This window comes from Megascapheus bottae, chromosome 16, assembly GCF_031878675.1.
Source record: "Megascapheus bottae isolate mThoBot1 chromosome 16, mThoBot2.hap1, whole genome shotgun sequence".
Taxonomy (NCBI): Eukaryota; Metazoa; Chordata; class Mammalia; order Rodentia; family Geomyidae; genus Megascapheus; species Megascapheus bottae.
Genome location: NC_143524.1, coordinates 19,325,909 through 19,347,417, shown reverse-complemented (window position 1 = coordinate 19,347,417; position 21,509 = coordinate 19,325,909). Strand labels below are relative to the sequence as shown.

Sequence of the window (21,509 nt, the reverse complement as noted above, 5' to 3'; positions counted from 1 at the left end):
GGCTTCCCTCTTGGGGCTTTCAAAGTGTCCAGGAAGGGCACCTGGTTTCTGGCATCTCCACACTTTCAAATCTGCTCCCTCTCTCTCTGGCCACACCCCACATTGGTGATGGGTTCTCTGTGTCTTTGAGTAGTCATCCTTCTAGCTTAGGCTGTGCCCTCGGAATGGGGTGCTCAGGAGCATGAGTCAGAGGTTTCCCTGAGATGGAGGTACACATAGACATACCATGATCCTCACATGCCCCCCACTGTAGCTTTCTGTATTGTCGCAATCCTTGTGAAGGTGGGGAGAAGCCAAGAAAAATTGGCTGCTTGACCTGCTTCTTCCTGTGAGAATCTTCTCCCTGCACTTGAGTTATCCCCCTTGGTTCTTCTTTAGCCTCCCCCATCATCCTGGGGTTGGCCAGCTGCTCATAAGGCAGAGGACTCACTGGTTTAGACACTCAGCCTATGCCTGGACCCCATGCCAGCTTTATCTCTTTATAATTGCTAGACAGGTCATATCATTAATGTTCTGTTGTGCCTTATTCTCCCGATCCATAAAATGATCATTAAGTGCCAATTTAATTCATTCATATACACAAGAAACCAGCACTTAAGCACTGGCCTGTCTGTAAACTCTCAGGATTTTATTCCTGTTGTAGCTCTAGTTATTTCCTCTATCCCTAGAAACAGGGGTACATGGAAGTAATTTAGTTCTTTGCCCTCTCTCCAATCTTTTTGAGGGCTCAGCCATTGCTAAGTTCCAGGTGATTCTGAAATCTTCATATCTCAAAACATTTCTTTGTCATTGTAAAAGAAAAGCATGCAAATGGAATCAAATTTGTAAAATATCAACAAGATGAGGAAGAATTTTTAAAAAGTCATTGTTAACTCCTTTTCCCCAATATTTACTACTGTTAATATTATCATGGATAATCTCTGTAGCTATATACATACATATACATATACATATACGGATAGAGACAAATATACTTACCCATACATACACACATATGACCTCAGCATTGTTTTGAAAAGGAAGAATGAATGTGTTGTTTGTGTTTTGCTCATCACCCAATACCAGTGAACACTCCTGATGTCCTTAGCTCTTATTTGAAAATATCCAGATTGCTATCTTCCATTAGGAATGTCTTCCCTGGACTTTAGAAGCACATACCCATCTGCCTATGGACACAGGCATAGCAGCACTTTCTGACTCATTGCAGCCACATTGGAGCTCTGGGCTCATGGCCTGCTTCCTCTGCCTCTTCCCCTCATATACACTAGTGAGTTACCACTCACTCTCCCTTTCTTCCATAGCACAGTGTTTTGCCCTCCTTCCCCAAGTCTGCTCATTTCCCTTTCCTGTTGTTCTGGCCCCCAGCTCAGGGCCTGCCTCCGTTCAGTGGCCTCTCATTTGCTGGGTTCTGCAGTGTCTGTGTTTGTAGAGTTTTCTGCCTGTCATCTTCTTTCCTTTACCACCACTGCAGCTCTTGTTCCCTGTCCCGATCACTTCTCATCTTTGCATATTTGTTATAGGAAAGGATGCCTCAGCCTTCTTTCCTGGCTTTCCTCAGTTCTCATCTCTCCCTGGCCCTAACCCATCCTCCACAGGCTTGCCAAGGCCTCTTCCTGAAGCACGCCCCCATCCTGCCTGCCATGTCACAGATGCTTCCATCTGACATTCCAAGGCCCTCCTAGGACATGCTTATCCGGCCTGTGTGGGTACATCTCCATTGTTCTGTGCCTCCCTGTTCCAGCCAGCCTCAGAGGAACACCTGTCTCAGCAACTTGCTTAAGCTATTCCTATTGCTGAGAAAGTTCTCTGGCACTCTTTACCCCTTCTGATAGTTCTCCACTGTCCTCAAATGTCCATCCTCCTTGCCGGGATATGTAGAGTGAGATCTGGAATGAGAGCTTGTTTGAGTCCCAGCTTGACTACATTCTAGCTGTGTGGCCTTGAGGAAGTGATTACCTCTCTGATACAGTTTTCTCATCTGCAAAGCAGAAGCAAATGGTTAAGTTCAGTTTCTAGGAGGATTCAAGAAATGCATGGCAAAATTTAGCAGCGTTTCTGGGACATGATACACATTCAGAAGCAGCAGTTCTTTTTGGAGGCTCTCCCTAGAGTCTAGCTATTCTCCAAATAGCACTGATGACTGTTTGAACCTAGAAGAGTTGGCTTGATTTGAACATAGATCTCAGCGCGAGGGCTAGAGCCTTCCATGTGCTGGTTCATGACCTGAAGGATGGTCTGCTGCCTTGGATTGCATAGTGGAGGAGATGCTATCGGCAACTCTTTCTTCCTCTGGTTTAAGCTGATGAGGTCTCTTTCAGCATCATGATTTGGCAGTGTAGAGGCCACATCCTGAAGGGAGCCAAAAGCTTCTTTGGATCTGACCAAGCCCACTACTCTCTACCTCTTCAGAAATGGAATTTTGGTAAATCTAATGAGCCTTGGGGACAGCCAGAAAGCAAGGGAAATCCACTGGGGGAAGCTTTTGAGGATCACTTCAGATGGGGAGGGGAATAGTCAGGAGAAGCACTTGGTACTGGTGAGTAAATTATAAGACGGACACATGAACCTGAGCAGATCTCCTGCAGGTCAGCAGGACTCTCTAAAACTATTTCCCAAGGTTGAACCACCATTTCTGTCTTCCTCCAACCAATGAGGGGTTTCTGATAACCTCTACTCCCTCTCCGATTACAGGCTTGGTTGTTTTGTTTTTGTTTTCTCTTCCCCTTGCAGCTAGGCGACATTCCAGAGTCCGACCCAAGGTGACTCTCCTCAACTATGGCCCTCCGATGACCACAGTCAGCCGGCCACTGAACGAGATGGCTTTGACACCACTGACGGAGCAGGAAGGAGAGGCCTACCTGGAGAAATGCGGCAGTGTCCGGCGGCACACGGTGGCCAATGCCCACTCAGATATTCAGTTGCTGGCTATGGCCAGCATGATGCATTCAGGTCTTGGGAAGGAGGCTGGCAGTGAGGACAAGTGCTTGCTTCTGCCACCCAGCTTCACCCCGCCCCACCGGCCGTGTTCCAGCGAGCCCAACATCCCGGACAGTCCTGATGAGCTGGAGGAGATAGTCAGCGGCAGCCAGGAAGACTCGGAGCTGAACTGTGCTTCCCTCAGCTGAGCCTCCGGGATTGCCCAGCTACTTCTGTGTGCCCAGAAGGAGGATGAGTGGCTGAGGGGCTTTTCCTTGCGGCAGTGAGGCCTTATTTGCTTTAGGACAGACCTAAGTGCATTCAGGGGGAAACTCTGGTAAACATCTTCATTCTGGTGTTTGGACCCGGCCCCTTACAAACACATAGAACCAACTGCCTATTGTCCGCCTTCTCATTTCTGGCCTGATTTTCCCAATGCGGATCTTCATCTCCGAGCTCTTTCCCTTGTACTGCAAACTGCCTGCTGTTTCCAGTTAATGTATCCTGGAGCCTCTGGCATTAATGTGGCGGGAGGTTGTCTGGATCGCATGCAAACCCATCAGTAGGGCCTTTGCAGGTCTCCTGCAGGCTCCTGATAAGGCCTGTGGAGGAAAAAGAGACAGAGATCTGTGCGGAGTAAAAGAACAGCAGAACCCCTGCTAGCATATGAACCTGGGTTACAACCTCTTTACTGTAGTTTCAGAATCACTGAGAAAGCATGCATTGCTCCATTAGTGGGTGATGATCCATCTAACCTACACCTAGATACTACGTGCTACCTATACCAAAGCCTTTGGTCTGTAGCCCAGGAGAGCCAAGAGGCTCTAGAGCTCTATCTGTCGTTAAAATCTCCGTATTCCCTCTCAAGCTTCCTCCTCAAATTAAGGACTAAACTCCTTATGGGTCACTGGTGCCTTTAATCCTGCCCTTGTTTCACACACAAACCACATTCCTCTTGTGGATGCCAGGGCCTGGCTGGCAGCTGCCAAGTAATCTGTAACTGGATTTGACTTGAATCTCTAAAATGTGTGTTGTTTCAAAGAAAAAATATTGTTTGCAAATATTTGCTCGAAGGATCTTGCGCTGATCATTTCCAATGAGGTATGTGTTCAAATTCACAAACAAGCAGAGCTCTGAGAAAAGAAACACTAGGAATGGCTCAGGGCAGAGTGGTTTCAGTGGTAGAGAAGGCCCGTGTGCTCAGGCCTCTAGAAGCAGTTGGACTTGAGTTGGGAATGGCTTGTATCATGGTTTCTAGAGAGAAGCTGCATTGGGCTGGGGAGACTGCCTTTTGGGCAGCAGATTGTGGCAAATGGAATTTTCCTATGCTTTATGATTGAGGGATACCGGGGAGATATAGACAAGATCACAGGTTTAATATCTAAACTGCCATTTGAGACAGCAGGCTTTGGTACTGTTCTTAGTCCTTACTATTATACACCCCAATGCCTCTGTTTCCTCCTGACCTGGAGTTTTATCGCCCTTAATTCCCTATCCTCTTTGTATTTGTCTTCACTGTTGATAGCAGTTCCAGAAAAGGGAGAGGAACTCCCTTGTTCTTTGAGATCCTTTTAGTTGTAAGAAGGATGAAATCTCAAGACACAAACCATGTCGTCATCCAGTGTGATTACAGAGGGGAACGAGAAGAGCCATGTAAACTACCAGCAGAAGAAACCCGAACTCATCGAAAGTCCTGATGGTAGTTCTTTTCTGAGTGCAGACATGCAATAAGATAAGAGTTGTACTTTAAATGACTTGTGACTTGGACATTTTGTTTAAAAAAAAAGTTGTTTCAATTTCATCCTTCTATGATAATGGCAGAACAGAAATATCCAAAGGAGATCTCTTAGGAGTTGCAAACAAAGAAATCTGTGTAGGTATTGTGTAGTCTACACATAGGCCAGCAAACAGAATATCAGTAGGCAACAGCAGCAGGATTTATTACAAGCTCTTGCCCTTGTTAGTACCTTGTATACACACACACACACACACACACACACACACACACACACACACACACACACTTCAGACTGCTATTTATTGATCCATGCAAAGTAATAACTATGCTTGGGTTTGATTTTTTTAGTTGATAAGGTTGACGATGTATTTCAAGTGCTGTTTCCTGATCTCAGGTGCCTCTGATGAGGCCAGCAGTCATCAATTACACGTAGAAGCTCTCAGGTTGGGAGTGGGAGTATCAGAGTACAGGTCCTTGTGCTTCGTTGCTGCTGATTGTGAGTTTACAATGTTACCTTTGTGCACACCTGGTAATAGTACAGTTAATGCTTCTGGCTGTACATATAAAATTTCATGGATATTTATGGGCATTTTGGCTCCCAGGGGTCCACTGCAAGAGTGAGTGATACCTGCAGTATTTTGAACCACTTTTCCTCTCTTTTGGGGATGAAGCCTCATTTGCATTCTTTTTGCCAGGACTTTCCTGTAGCTGGGGTTTGATGACAGGAAGCAATCACCACTCTGGACTCCTGAGTGTCAAAATCACAAGCCAAAACTTTTATTACATGTTGTCTGTATCCAAAGTGGGTCCAATAAAAGCCATTTTTTACATGTCGCCCTATGCCAGGCCTCAATGTTGTCTTGACTGAATTTTCTGGGTGCTTCCTGTCCTCGATTTCCTTGTTCCTGCTCATCCAGCCACTTCCACATTGTCCCTTTTCCTGATGTCTCTTATCCGGAGTCAGCTAAATCAAACAATCCTATCCTGGACTGGATGGGCAAGTCGCTTTCTGGAGAAACCGCTTATTTGTGGAGTTTACACAATGCCAAGAGACATCTGAGAAGCAAGGCCTCTTTGAAAACAAGCATGCTGTCTCTTCCCAGAGTGCTTGGCCTAGAGGGGACACTTCCTGTATTCACTCATAGATGTGCTTCTTTATTCCTCCCCTTCGATTCTACTGGGCAGAGTAAATGTGTATCTTACTCTGGACAAATACTCTCAGGAAGGCAGCATGTGGAAGCTTATTAGGACTGTTGGGAGAAGTATGCTTGGAGCTGATTAATAATCCTACATTTTTGCTGAGACTTCATAGGCTGCTACTAAGGTAAGTTCCCAGTGAGCATGCTACAATGTTCTATGTCACTGACAAGTGACAAGTGACAAATATGCGTCCATCCATCTGTCCATCTTCCCATTCACCCACCCACTCATCTACCTATCAAATACTTTGTGTGGTTTCCACTGTGTGTAGGCATTTTGTTCAGTGTTTGGTATATTGTGATAAACAATCAGAGTCCTGCTCCCTGTGGGGAAGGGTGGCAATCAGGTCAATGCAGCATTTCAAATAATGAAAAAGACTGGAGTCTGGAACTAGAGATGATGAAAATGTGACCAGAAGTAGAGTGGCTGGAAAAACTCCTTTTTGGATGTTAATCTGAGAGGTGAATTTAGCAGAGGGGGACCCAGATTTACGCAGTCTGCCTTCATTACCACGTCAAGTTACCATAAACTTTGTGACCAGAAATAACACCCACATTTATTACCTCAGATTTTGCAGAAGTCTAACATGGATCTTATGAGGCTGGTGTCAGGACTGTGTTACTGCCTGGAAGTTCTACAGGACTGGGTGCATTGGTTCAGGACTATAATCCCAGCTATTTGGAAAAGAGAGGTCAGGAGGATTCAGACTGAGGCCAACCAGGGAAACACACTTATGAGATCCCTTATCAACGGAGATGCTGGAAATATGGGCATGTACTTTGAGCCCAGTTACACAGGAGGCCTCCTGTTCATACCCTAGTACTGCCAAAATAACCCTCATCATCAATACCAACTTCTAGAGGCTGTTCCCACATTCCTTGGTTCTTCAAAGTCAGCAGTAAATGGGTTGAGTGCCTCCAATCTACATTATTCCACTCTCTCACTTATCAGACCTAAGTGATTATTACATTGGGTCCCTGGGTAACCAGAACCATCTCCCATCTGAAGATATTTCACCACAGCTACAAAGTCCCTTTCTCCTTGGAATGTTATAGACTCTGGGGAGTCATTTGTGGACATCTTTGGGGGCAGGAATTATTCTTTCTACCTCAGATTTTACATCCAGTATGGGTAGAAAATTCCTGGTGGAACATATCACCTGAATTACTTGGCAATTCCTTGTCTACCTATTTGTATGTGAGGCTCTCGTGTCAGTGAAATCCCTTGAAGAAGATGCCAGGAACCAAGATGGATAAAATAGTCTTCCCCAATGGATCACCTGTTGGTGCTGCTGAAGGAGCTGCAGTCAGTCAGCTAAGGCTAGAGATCTGCAGATTTCCTTTCCAACCCATTTCCCCTGGTCTGTGACGTCCCCAATTAAACTTCTGTGGGTGTTCCTCTGCTCCTGCAGGAGAAAGACCAGCCTTGTGGTTTCTTGGAGACCCTGGAAAGATGGGACTACAGCATGCAGGTGCTGGTCTCAGTGTCCTGGGGAGACTGGTCCCACCTCCACTCAGGATCATAGAGCTATAATCACCATTCGAGTCTAGGTGAGTAGACACACAGGGTCAATGGCTCCAAAAGAGTGCTGAATTTCTGTTGCACATGATTAAGAATGCAGAGAGTAATGCTGAACATAGCCAGGAGAACAAAGCACCCATGCTGCACCACTGAATTTACAGGGCTCACGGTTGGATTAACCCCTACACTGAGATGATCCTTACCGAAAAGGAGCTAAACCAGAAGAGGAGGTTGCATAGGAGGAAAACAAGATATCCCAGAAGACACTGAAGAAGCAAAACCTTATGGCACAGGAATAAATTTAGTATAAAATAAATGCAAATAAGTGAAAGTTAGTTATCTTATTAAAGCAAAAAACAAAAATCTTTTCCTGGTTTCCAATAAAATCTACAACACCAGCTCCTTCATAGGTTCTAGTTACTGTTGAGCCTTCCTCTGACTCCCCTGTAAACCCTGCCCCTTCCATGCCCTGCTCACATCTTCCCTCTCCCCAACTGCTCTTTCACTTATTTCTTTATGTTCTCAGGTGCTTTCTCCCAGGAAAGGACCTGTGGGATTTATATTTATATGTCTTGGCTCTAGCAATACAGATAAGGTCCTGAGTCAAATGTATTGAACAAATGAATGGGCTGGACGAACCCTTTACCTCCACCCTTTTCCCTTCTCTCTAGGTCAGAATCTTCCCATGCTTTCTAAATGTTCCAAATGAGTCTTTGTGGCCTAGAGACCCTGTGGTCAGTTTACTGAATCAGACCTTCAATTCCAGAGAGTTAACTCTGCCCATGAGGAACTGTTGTTTTGCTCTAGAACCAGGGGCCTCTTTCTTGGCCTGCTTTCTTTCTGTCTGTTGGGAAATTCCTTTGGCACCTAGAAGATCTTTTTGAGGAAGAGGAAAACAAGCCTGTATAATATGCCACAGGCTATCTCTCTGAAGATGCCTTCTTACCAAGAACTAAGAGGGAATGTCCCAGGCCAGTGTAATCACTCAGCACCCAAGAACCCAAAAAGGTGAGACTGAAGCTTTCTTGTTCTCCTGCCAACACTATGCTCTTTCTCGCCATATTCTTGCAAGGTGGCTCTCACTCCCTTCTCCAATTTGCAGAGAAAGAAACTCAGCTAGTGTCATTTAAGAGATAGAGCTGGGTGGGTCATGCCTTTTTTGGCTGGATACCAAGGAGGGAAAGAGAATGGCTGACCAGGTTCTTTTTTTCATATATTTTTTATTGTAATTAATAGAAGGGTTACATTCTATTCACCAGATAGAAGGTGCATTACTTCACATACATTGATACCCTTTCTCATGTCTTGGTCCCCATTTCCCTCCCTCCACCCCCGTACCAGTCCCAATTCTTGCTGATTAAACAGGAATAGACTTTCCAGATTTTCCTGACCTTGAACCACCATCCTCCAGATTTTAGCGTCCTGAGTATCTAGATTACAGGCGTGAGCCTCTAGTGACTAGTTAGTGAGTTTCTTATGTAGGAAAGATTTCCCCCTAAAGATTTTTCCCCTTAAAGTCAAATGATAATTGTTTTAAATTGGCTTTAAAAATTCATATTTAAATAGTTTAATAATTTTAATAATGTAATAAATAATAAAATAATTTTGTCTGTAGACTAAACAACCAAATTCAACAACCTTTTTCAGGCTTTGCAGTTCAACTTACAAATTTTATTCTAGTTATAAATTTAGAGGATTTAGCAATAACTTCATAGGCGCCTTTAAATAATGCTTGGTCCTATGGACAAGCTTAGTTTAACACTTCAAACATTTGTAAGTAAATTTATAAATTTAATATACTTATTTCTTTTTTAAATACTCCAATTTTTTCTGACAGAAAGCAAAACCACACCATATCCTAAGAAATTACAGAAGCCAATAAAATAAGCTCATAAATAAAGGAAACCTAAAGTCCCATTAAATGATTTTATACTACTTGCTGTAAACTCAGATGTCACCATAAAAATCCACAAGTCTAAATTCATTCTCAATTACACATTTTAAAGTAGAGTTATAAAACCACCACGCCAGGAGGCTTCATTCTCTTAAATATCACACATCTCTATAGCACCAGCTATTCACAAATTACTTTCTAACGTAAAAATGTTCATTCTCACTGTAGGCTTATTATGCTGTTGTCTCTCAGATATAGGCCTTTTCTAGATGGTATGGCTGAAATTGTGTTTAACCACATTTATGCATGTCAGTTGGGTGCTTAAAGGCTCCACTAGTTGTGTCCCTCACACAAGCTGGTGGGTGAGTGGGAGAATGCTGGGAGAGTTGGAGAAGAGAGGCATAGCACCTGGCAGAGCTTGGCTCCAGTGGCAGCAACAAATTCCTGTTTGCAGTTTTCCCACATTATCAGAACCAGACTTCATACTGCCCATCAAACACACCAGCACCAGTGGCCCTGGCCTCTCTTCAGAAGTCTGAAGCTCAGCCCTCAGGGTTCATTCTAACCTTTCAATAGAAACAATTCTTTTTGTTTCCCTAGTTCCAAGGAACTTTCTGTAGTGATCACCTCTGTGATTCCTCTGCATTCCCTCTTTGCTATGTTATTTGCCCAATACCTGATTAATCATGTTTATATTAAATGCTCTGTTAGAAGAATTGATGTGGGGTTTGCCCGCTGATTAGACCTTGATGGAACCAGAGTTGGGAAAAATCACACTAAGGAGAGATAATAACCTAGGTGGTCAAAGTTACCCACTTGGGTGAATACACACAGCAGAGTGGGGGGCATTCAGGGCCAGTGTTTCATCTCCACCTCAGAAGAACTTTTGGTGATTTCTCCTCAGCTTTCTTGCTTTTAGAGGTGAATCACAGGCTACCTCAGAGCACCCACAGATGGTAAGGCCCAATTATGATTTCACAGTCAATGGCTTCAGCACTTTGAAATATTAGTGTAGCTCTTGTTCCTGTACTTTATCTGCCTCTTCAAAAGAGTGCCTTTCTCACTAGAATCACTCATTAGATAAGTTTTTAATTATTTTGGCTCCTCTGGGACTGTGTAGAAAAAGGATTGGGAGGAATCCCAACTAACGATAACTATCTTTGGTATAATAAAATCTTTAATTCTTTCATAGTCTCAGTTCCACAGAACTGTTTTGCAAATACCTAATTTCAGCCTGGTTTTAGTCAAATGTCTCAAATACCTTTGGTTGTGGTCCCACAAACAGGATGATCTTCTTGCCCAGAGAAACTTCGGCCACCTGTGTGAGCAGATTTGAAGAAGGCTTAGTAAATGGAAATGTATAAGGGTTCTGGTGATGGCTCCAGGAAATTGGCTTGCATCTGGTTAATCTTCCTGCCAAAATAATAATAAAAGCTAGTAGAATTACAAAAAGCAACTTTTTTGAAGAAGTGGAGAATTCACAAGGCAGGTGGGACCTGAGAGGCTGTGGTCACCAAGCTCAAGCTCTTGAGACAAACTTATTTTTTGCCAGTCTTGGGCCTTGAACTCAGGGCCTGAGCACTGTCCTTGGGCTTTCTCTAGGCTAGAACTCTATCACTTGAGCCATAGCACCACTTACGGCTTTTTTTTCTATGTATGTGATGTGGTACCGAGACGTTGAACCCAGGTCTTTGTGCATACTAGGCAAGCACTCTACCACTAAGCCAAACTCCCGGCCCCTCGAGACAAACTTTATAAACATCCTGGTTTTTCCCCTGAGAGTATTTTCCCCAGTAACTTTGGGGTTGAGGAGTGGACAGAAGGAATGAATAATAGCAACAATCTTTCTGGACTAGAAGAGAGTTTAAAGGCTGCCAGAGTAGCTGAATGTGAGGGTAAATAATACAGATGAGTGAGTGAGTGAAAATTTTGCATACAAATTTCCCTTTTAGTTGTCCACTGATTCCCAAGCTGAGTATGTGATTGAGGTCTTGTGTGGAAAGTGCAAGACCCTGAGCTTGAATCCCAGTATGAAGAAGGAGGAAGACAAGGAGGATAAAATGGAGAAGGAAAAAAGAAGAGAGGAGAGGAGAGGAAGGAAGGAAGGAAGAAAGGTAGGAAGAAAGCCATCATGAGGTAAGAAGAGCTTGGTTTCATGATATATTCCAAGAAGAATGAGGAGGAAGAAGATGAGAAAGAAGCTGGGGCTGGGGATGGGGGGGGAAGGAAGGAGGAGGAAGTAAAGATAAAGATCCCATGAGGCAAGAAGCTTTGCTGTCTTGTATGTTCTTTCCTAGCCACAGGATTCACAACAGGACCAAGAAAATGTGGACTTGAAACGTCTGAAATCGGTAGTCACAAGAAGCTTTCCTTTTTATTAAACTGATTATTCTAACATGGCATACATGGCAAGAAACTAGCAGGAAGGAAAAGTTGAGATGGTAAACTGAACTGATTTTAGTTCCCAAATTATGCTGAGGAGATGGTGATTCAGGCCAGGCTGAGGGAGGAGGCATTGGCACACTTCTTTTGTATGAGATCTTAGCAGGCCCTTACCCTAAGACAGGAGTCATAACTGAAGCAAGACATTGAGCTTAAATACAACCACATCAGTAATTATATTAGATGTAAATGGACTAAACAAACCAATAAAAAATGGCCAGAGGAGAGAAAAAATAATAATAACCAGCTTATCAGAAATACCCTTTACATATCAGGAAACTGAAAGATTCATATTAAAAAGATGGGAAAAGATATGCCAGGTAAAGTAAGTGCTATCAACAGTAATTTAGAGTTGCTAAAGTAGTCACACTTTATAATAGTGAAAGGTCATATAAAGGGAGCGATATGAGGTATAATACACAAAGTATTAGAATGCACGAGTTATTTATTATTCATCAACTACAAGCCAAGCAACACCTTCAGCATTTCACATGAGCTGTTTTGGGTAAGTCCTCCGAGCAATTTTATTAAGTAAAGCTTATCATTGCTATTTTACTAAATAGGAAATTAAAGCACAGAGAGGCTTGAAGAAAGTCACACAACTAGAAAACAGCAGAGGCAGGATTCAAACCTAGTTCTGTCTGATGTCTTGTCAAAGAGCTTTTAATCACTGTTCTCACAATGTAAGTGTCATAATTCTCCTTGCTTGTTTAAACTAGTTGGAGAGGGCTTGAGGGCCCAGGACCATTATTTAACCCAAGGGCAGTCATTCTGAAGGAAGTCCAGGAACTCTGGCCTGGAAACCATTCAATGCTGTGAGAGTCTGTCTATGACTCTCTTACACACAAACATTTCTCTCTTTCTTTCTTCTTTCTTTCTTTTGTTGTGGGACTTGAACTCTAGGCCTAGGCACTGTCCCTGAGCTCTTCAGCTCAAGGCTAGCACTCTACCACTTGGGCCACAGAGCCACTTCTAGTTTTCTGGCTGTTAATTGGAGATCAGTCTCCTGGGCTTTTTGTGCCTGGGCTGCCTTTGAATCATGATCCTCAGATTTCAGCTTCCTGAGTATCTAGGATTATAGGCGTGAGCCACTAGTGCCTGGCTCACAAACATTTCTGTGCAAATGCTCCATTTTTCTGTACATGTGCCGTACAAAATGTATCCCAACCTAAGTCTAAGTTCACAGAGACACAATCAAGATAACTTGTCCAATGTTCTAGACCAAATAAATGTGAACCCACCAACATGTGAGCCCAGATAATCTAGCTTCCGAAAAGTTTTAACCACTATTGGAAACTCATACTCCACCCTGGAAAATGTCATCTAAATCACCAAGCAGAATTGTGTTCACTGAGAAAGATAGGAACATGCCAGGTTAACATTTCACTGCCCCTTGTTTCCCACAGGTAAGTTGTTCATTTGAGAGAAATCAATGTGAAAGTTAAGAGACATAGTCTTCCAAATCCTGCCACCAGAGACCCAGTAAGCATAAGTCGGGAGCCAACTCCATGGAAAAACCAAAGGCCACCATTTTGGATTTAAACCTCACCCTGTGTTCACTATCATTCTGTGAGCAGACAGGTATCAGAAAGTGATCAGACACTTTGCTATAGTAAAGAAGTTGGATAGCCTTTAGCAAATTATTTAACTGGTCTTTTCCTCTTCTGCAAAACATAGCTAATGATGTCTGCCTGTACTACTGAAACACACACACACACACACACACACACACACACACACACACACACACATTTCTTCATTTGCAGATGACATGATCTTAGAGAAAATCTTAAGAAATTCACCAGAAATTCCATTTAACACCAATGGTTAAGTACAACAACAAAACCATACAATATAAGACTGAAGTTTAAAAACCAACAAAAAAAAATCTGGAAGTAAAAAGAATACATTTACCTAGAATAGCATAAAATGGAATGTATTTAACAGAAGTATAAGCCTCACGCAGTGAAAATGGCAAATTAATCTGAGGGAAGCAAAATATCATCCATGTAAGTGGAGAAACCTTTCCTGTTTTTAACTTAGAAGTCTCAGTCCTGTATCACTGGAATTCTGCTCAGATGCAATGCTTTTGGAAGAAATCTACAGACATGCAAAACAGCTCAAATAGCTAAGGCAACTTTTGAGAAGGAAAAACAAAGTTGGTGAACTTTCACAATTTTATTATAACTCCAGTAACGACAATAGGCTCCAACTATAAAGAATAATGTGCAGATAAATAGAGCAGAGATTAGAGACAAGTCTTTATATCTACAGTCCGTTGTGCTTTCACAAATGTGTAAGGCAGTTGAGTGGACTTATGTTTCAATCTCTAACCCTCAAAACACAAATTAAGTTAACTTAATAAAAAAGCTACATTCTTTGTTTAAAAGTGGGAAATGCAAATAAATAAATAAATAAAGCTCAAAGAAGAAACAGAACATAGGGAATTTCACTAAGAGAACTGAAGATTCTTAGGCCAGGGGTGTGGCCTAGTGGTAAAGTACTTGCCTATCATGCACGAAGCACTAGGGTCCAATTCCTTGGTCCTACATATACAGAAAAAGCTGGAGGAAGTGATATTGTGGCTCAAGTGGTAGAACGCTAGCCTTGAGAAAGCTCAAGGACAGTGCCCAAGCCCTGAGTTCAAGCCCCAGGACTGACCGAAAAGAAAAAAAGAGAAGTGTATACAAAACATTACTAAAATCTAATTTTACTTGGAATTAGTAGAAGGAACTGGAATAAAGAAGTGGTTAAACTTCAAGTATTTATTCACAATAGAGACATTCATTCCTAAACTACCCTCAAAGGTAAAATGAAATTATGAAAAAATATTCAGATTTAATTGAGATGCATGGTTTTTCTATTTAAAAATATATTTCTTGATTGGCATAGTTTAATTTCCCTAGTGAACAACTGAGAGGAATGAGGGGATTTTTTTTTATCTTTAATCAAAGCACTTGGATTTTTAGATTAAAAACAAAAGCACCAAGTTAGAAACCTTTGTGAACTTGTTTAGTAAATTTCTAGTGGATCTTCTTATGAAATGCCTAGTTTTTAAGCAAAATAACTCTAAAGACAGACATCACTTAAAGAAGGAAGAAGTGACTGTAGCTCATGTCTAGAATGTAAGGAGGTTATACGTGAATTCTGAATTTCCATCAGTTCCTCTCTTCTGAATTAATTCTTGTTTTAGAACATAATCTGCTCCAGGGGTGTGGAGTCTACTAAGTTCATGTACTGCTGCTGCCACTTACTGTGAAAAATAATCATTTACAATTTGGAAATAAGATTTAAAAATCGAGCAGCTTGTCCTTTCAATGTCAAACTGGAGCATTTTTAACAAGTCTACCCAAAGATGATTCCATTTTCTGAAAGACCATTCGACTTTGCGACTTTTTACTTTGGAGCTCACATATTGTGAATTACATGCTAATTTATAGTTTTTTTTTTCTACCCAGTTAGGGAAGATATCTCAAAAGTTAGTTTTATTAGGTGAAAGGTCATTACTAATTTTGACTATAACTATTCTGATTTTTCTTTCTTTTGAAAATCATTTTCCTGGTGGATTATATAAACTCTTTTCCTCAAATGTTTACCACCTAAGGATTCAATCTCAAATGAATGAGCTAAAAAAATCTATTTCATATGTGTCCATTCTATATTTGAACTAGAGCCATCACTTTAACAATTACATTTTCATATCTTCCTTATTATAGTTTTAATGTGTATCATTATCCTACCTTCATACAAACATACATTTTTTTCCATAATCACCCTCTCCTTTCATCCACCCCCTGCTGGCATTCTCTTTTTACATTTATATCATGTTATCATATGTGATACTAGAGTCTGGCTTATTTCACATAATGATCTCCAGTTCCATTCATTTGTCTACTACTTGGCTGAAAGTGTTTATAAGAGCTAAAAGCTTTTTTTTGTGGAAGAAGTAGGATCTTTTAACTATAGGCTCCTATCATCTGCAAATATGGGTATTTGTATTTGTAATTTGTTTTTTTGTCAGTCATGGAGCTTGAACGCTGGGCCTGGGCATTGTTCCTGAGCTCTTCAGCTCAAGGCTACTGCCCTACCCCTTGAGCCTCAGCCCCACTTCCAGTTCTCATGTTCTTTAGTGCCAGGCTGACTTTGAACTTTGATCCTCAGATCTCAGGCTCCTGAGTAGCTAGGATTATAGGCATGAGCCACCGTGTCCAGCTAAAGCCAGAAGGTTTTTTTTGTTTTGTTTTGTTTTTTGCCAGACCTGGGGACTACACTCAGAGCCTGAGCACTGTCCTTGGGCTTTTCCTGAAGGCTGTGTTCTATCACTTGAGCCGCAACACCATTTCTGGCTTTTCTATGTGTATGGTACTGAGGAATCGAACTCAGGTCTTTGTGCACACTAGACAAGCATTCTACCACTAGGCTAAACCCCCAGCTCGTATTCCTTTTATTTCTCTCTCTTGCCTTATTGCTTTGGCTAAGAAGAAGGTAGATATTCTTGTCTTATTTTTTACTTTAAATAAAATGCTTTTTAGTTTTTCTCTCTTTAGTACCTTTTATATTTCTCCTCCTTCTTTTCTCTTCTTCCCTCCTCCTTCTCTCCCTACTCCCTCTTCTTGCCTAGGCTGGCTTCGAAATACAATCCTCAGATATCAGCATCCTGAGTAGTTAAAGTTACAGGCGACCAGTGTCTGGCTGCTTCTTTTTCTATTTTATAGAAAATCTGTGAAGAATTGCTGTTTGTTCTTTATGGATCTGGTAGAAAGTTGGCAATGGTGGCTTTTGCCTCATTACTGTACTTAGGAGACTGAGACCTGCAAGACTCAGGTTTGAAGCCAGCCCAGGAAGAAAAGTCTGGGATGCTATGTCCAATTAACCAGTAAAACAAACAAACAAACAAACCAAAATGGGTGGGAGATATGACTCAAGTAAGAAAAAGAAAGCTGAACAAGTGTGAGGCCTTGAGTTTAAGTTCTGGTTCTGGTATATGCACCCACAGAAAAAGTCTGGAAGAATTCAGCACTGGCTGAGAGTGGCCAGTTAAAGGTCAGTTGTCTGCTCTAGAGCTGTTTTCACATCAGAAACTTCCCTTATTTGTATGTTGGCTACCAGGAGCCTTGCAGCCTGTGGACTGAACAGATTCCTATTTGTACCACTGATCTCTCTTTCCCAATCTGTACCCTTAGAAGCAACAAGCATCCAAGCATAAGTTTTGCATGCATTGGTGACCACAGGGTTCTGTAATGGAGGAGGAGAATGCAATCATTATGGTGGTTTTGATGTTGTTTTTGGTGGTACTGACATTTGAATTCAGGACTGCATTCTTCAAGAATAGAAATTTGCTGCCACCTATTGACATACTGTTTTAAAACTGCATTTGCTCTGTTAATGGGTCAGTCATTGAGTTCTAGTATAGAGTTTTGTAGGAGCTGTAAGCTGTCATCTTACACAAAATGATGACGCAGTTCAATTTTAAGCTGAATCTGGCACTTGAAACATATTTATTTATAATCTATACACGGCATTGTTAATACAGGGAGCAGGGAAAATTCTGCGCATTAGTGGGATATTATATGTTGACTCATCTAGCATACGATCTGTAGGTTTATCTAGCTCTGACCCTAAGGAAACTTCATTTACAACTCTGCCTTCTAGATAACTGATAGTAATACTAAATAATCCCTATTTTGGAATGCAAATTGAGTCCCTCTCTCTTGACTTCCCTCCCCCACTGTGAAAGCTCATTTTGCTATATTTGCATCCTATTTTAATATTTCTGTTCTATATTCTTTGAGCTCTCCTTTGAACTTGCTTTCCTTATTAAGATTAATAAAATCTCAAACACATAACCATTGGATATATCTGTATGAGAGCCATGATATTTCTCATTTGAATGTTTTCCATTAACAAGGGATTAATGTTATATTATATATTCCTTTTTTTCTATCTACAAGAGGATCATTTTTTCTGTGCAAGCTCAGTCTAATTAAGGCAATATTCAACCATCCAATTTTAAAAGATTTTAATTTAATATGTTCTCCATTTTCCTCTTTTTCTTTCTCCTCCATTTAAACAAGTAAGACACCCCCTCTCCTTGCCTCAAGAGAGATACGTGTCAAGACAAGGAGACATGGGAGCCTGTAACTCTGGATTTTGTTTTCCTAAAACTTACATCCTCAGAAGACTGTAAAGCAGTAGAGAAAGGACCTGCATCTGGGAAAAGTAGAGATGCATTCCTTCCCCTAAATCCTGAGAGTATCCCCAGATGAGGGGAGAGAATGGCAGGAATTGTAGGACCAGGCCAGACTGCAAGAAGTCTGGGAGGGTCCGAAGACAGTGTTCCTGATGGTAATGGCTGGCCTCTGTGAACTATAGACCTCTTGATGATGATGATGATGTGTGTGTGTGTGTGTGTGTGTGTGTGTGTGTGTGTGCGCGTGCGCGTGCGCGTGTGCGTGTGTGTATTTACCTTCTGAGCTATTTTAAATCTTCAGATCCTGACTTAAGAGACTATGCAATTTAACAAGCTCATGTATGTTTGGAACTACACATTAAAACTCAAATAGAAAAAAACATGTGGAAGATAGCCTCTTCAACAAGTGGTGTTGGCAGAACTGGTTAAGCATCTGCAGAAAACTAAAGTTGGATCCTTCTTTGTCACCCTGCACTAGAATTAACTCCAAATGGATCAAAGACCTGGAGGTAAAACCCGACACTGAAAACTTTACAAGAAGGAATAGGAGATATACCAGGCCTCCTTGGCACAGGTCGAAACTTTCTTAAGGACCAAGAATCACAACAAATCAGAGAAAGGCTGGATAAGTGGGACTGAATTAAACTGCAGAGCTTTTGTATGGCAAAGGACATAGCTAGTAAACTAATCAGGAAGCCTACAGAGTGGGAGAAGATCTTCACCAACCATAAAACAGACAAAGGCCTCATATCTAAAATATATCAACAGCTCAAAAAATTGAATCAATCCAAAACTAACCTCCAAAGTAACAACCATCCCATTAAAAGATGGGCCAAAGACTTAAAGAGAGTCTTCTCTTGAAGAAGAAACAAAAATGGCCTATAGACACATGAAGAAATGCTCAACATCTCTGGTCATAAAAGAAATGCAAATCAAAACAACTCTAAGATTCCACCTCACTCCAGTTAGAATGGCCAGGATCAAGAAAACTAATAACAACAGATGCTGGAGGGGATGTGGCCAGGAGGGATCACTACTACACTGTTGGTGGGAGTGCAAACTCCTTCAGCCACTATGGAAAGCAATATGGCAGTTCCTCAAAAGATAAACATAGACCTCCCCTATGACCCAGCAATTCCACTGCTTGGCATTTACCCAATTATCCAGAAACAAGGACATACTAAATCCACCAGCACAACAATGTTCACTGCAGCACTGTTTACCATAGCAAAGATATGGAACCAACCTAGATGTCCCTCAGTTGATGAGTGGATCAACAAGATGTGGTATTTGTACACAATGGAATTCTATGCTGCTGTTAGAAAGAATGACATTGCCCCATTTGTTAGGAAATGGAAAGACTTAGAAAAAATCATATTAAGTGAAGTAAGCCAGACTCAAAGGAACTTAGGCTCAATGGTTTCCCTCATTTGTCATATTCAGTAGAAACCTTGGGCTCTTCTAGCAGAGATTTGCAATAGAGCAAAACCTTGATACAAAAGGCCATATAGTAGGACGCTAAATGAAAGGATCTCTAGGATATAGAAACATAAGCCATATAATGAATGATTGTTGTTCTTAGGGTACTGTGTTATCTCTCACCACTTTTGCTGTCCCTTGGTTATCTCATATTGTTACAGTATCTCACTTTGTTACCTGATATATCGGATGTATTTGTATTTGGTTATTTGAAATTGGATAGGGAAGGGGGGAAAACAAGATGAGGGGTGGGGATGGGGGGAGGGAAAAGGGGACCAAGACATGTGAAAGGGTATCAATGTATGGGAATTAATGCACCATCTATCTGGCAAATATCATAACCCTTTTATTAATTACAATAAAAAATATATGAAAAAAGAAAAAAACATGTATCAGAATACGTTGAATGTAGTAAAACAAGTGTTTCATAAACATTTTGTTTCTGTTAATAGGCATGCTATTTTTCTATCCATCTATCTATAATTTTGCTTTAGGTTTATGACCTCCCAAATTACACAAAATTAACTCTAAAAATATAAAAACTTATATTTATAAAACTTATTTATAAAACTCTGCTTTTTAAAAATACCTCTAAGGTAGTATCCAATTTGGTTTGGAAATAAATTTTATCTTTATATTCCTAACTATTCTAAAGAAATGACTAACACCTTTTGGCAGGGTTTGGTCCATTTTGTCTATACTGCTCCAGGTTCAATAACCTGGGAGAGAAAAGGAAGCTGGAATAAAGGCATTTTTTTTCTTTTTAAACTAATTTTTGCCAACTAATGATAAGTGAGAATATAGGAAGGGTATTCTGTGCCAGAACTTAAAATTTTTCTTTGGTTTATTATTCAGTAAGGTTGATTATTCAAATGTCAGGAGTATACAACGTGTGAAGATGACACTTTCATATTAAAATGACCAAATTCTATCATAACTGTTGTAGTTAGGATGTGAAATGTTCCCCAAAGACACATAGTAAACGGTGGGTCCTCAACCTGTGGTGCTATTGGGAAGTAGCGCTTTAGGAAGTAGGGCCTAGTAGAAGGCTGTTAGATCACTGGGCATGTGCCTGTGAGGGTGACACTGAGCCCCTGTCCCTTCTTTTTACTTTGCTCCCATTAGGTGCCACTGAGCTGTGTTCCTCCCATAATGCACTGTGCTGCAATATGCTCAAGGCAACAGCACCAATCATGGACTCAAACCACAGAAGCCACAAGCCACATACACATACAAAATCTCTTTTAGATTATCCCAGTTATTTTGTCACAGCAATGGAGAGCCAACATTCCCAATGCCATAAAATTACCTTAGTAAGTATCAATCACTCTATCATCTTAGGAAGCAATCTTGCTCCTGCCGGCTCTAGCACAAAACTTAACCTTTAAATGTCACAAGCCTGATAGCTTCTCACAGAAAAGGTGAGACGATATTAAGAGTTCAGCTTACTCAAACAGAAGTGTTTAATGCTGGGATTCTTAACGTTATTTCACTTTTGGACCATTAAAATTAAGGCGGCAATTTTGTAAAGAAAGCATCAACGTCTTGCCAACTTTCACAGTCCATTCAGGGAAGTTAAGTGTATTTTAGGAAAAAAAAAAACCAACAACTGTGGGTTAAACCTCAGATAGTTTCATAAAAATGGTCTTAACAGTTCCCAAATGGAAAATGCTCTATTAAAATCCATTTGAGGGCCGGGAGTTTGGCCTAGTGGTAGAGTGCTTGCCTAGCATGCACAAAGACCCAGGTTCGACTTCTTGGTACCACATACGTAGAAAAAAGCTGGAAGTGGTGCTGAGGCTCAAATGGTAGAGCTCTAGCCTTGAGAAAGTCCAAGGACAGTGCTTAGATCCTGAGCTCAAGCCCAGGACTGGACAAAAAAAATCCATTTGAGAGCCAGGCACGGTGGCTTACACCTGTAATCCTAGCTACTCAGGAGGCTGAGATCTGAGGATCAAGGTTCAAAGCCAGCCTGGGCAAAAAAGGACATGAGATTCTTCAATTAACTTCTAGAAAACGGGAAGTAGGGGTTGGCTCAAAGGTAGGATGGTAGCCTTGAGCTGAAGAGCTCAGGAACAGTGCCCAGGCCCAGTTCAAGCCCCATGTCTCACACAAAAAAATTCATTTGA

The 21,509-nt window shown here is 41.4% G+C and overlaps 1 protein-coding gene across 2 annotated transcripts in view; it reads left to right on the top strand.

The window, feature by feature from the left end:
- Prr5l (proline rich 5 like) overlaps positions 1-5,486 on the top strand; it is a 141,399-nt gene extending 135,913 nt beyond the window's left edge. For both annotated transcript variants that reach the window (XM_090347875.1, XM_090347876.1), the window contains exon 9: positions 2,731-5,486. In XM_090347875.1, coding sequence (XP_090204001.1) covers positions 2,731-3,125 — 395 coding nt within the window. In that variant the 3' untranslated portion in view covers positions 3,126-5,486. The remainder of the gene's footprint in view (positions 1-2,730) is intronic.
- The last annotated feature ends 16,023 nt before the right edge of the window (positions 5,487-21,509 follow it).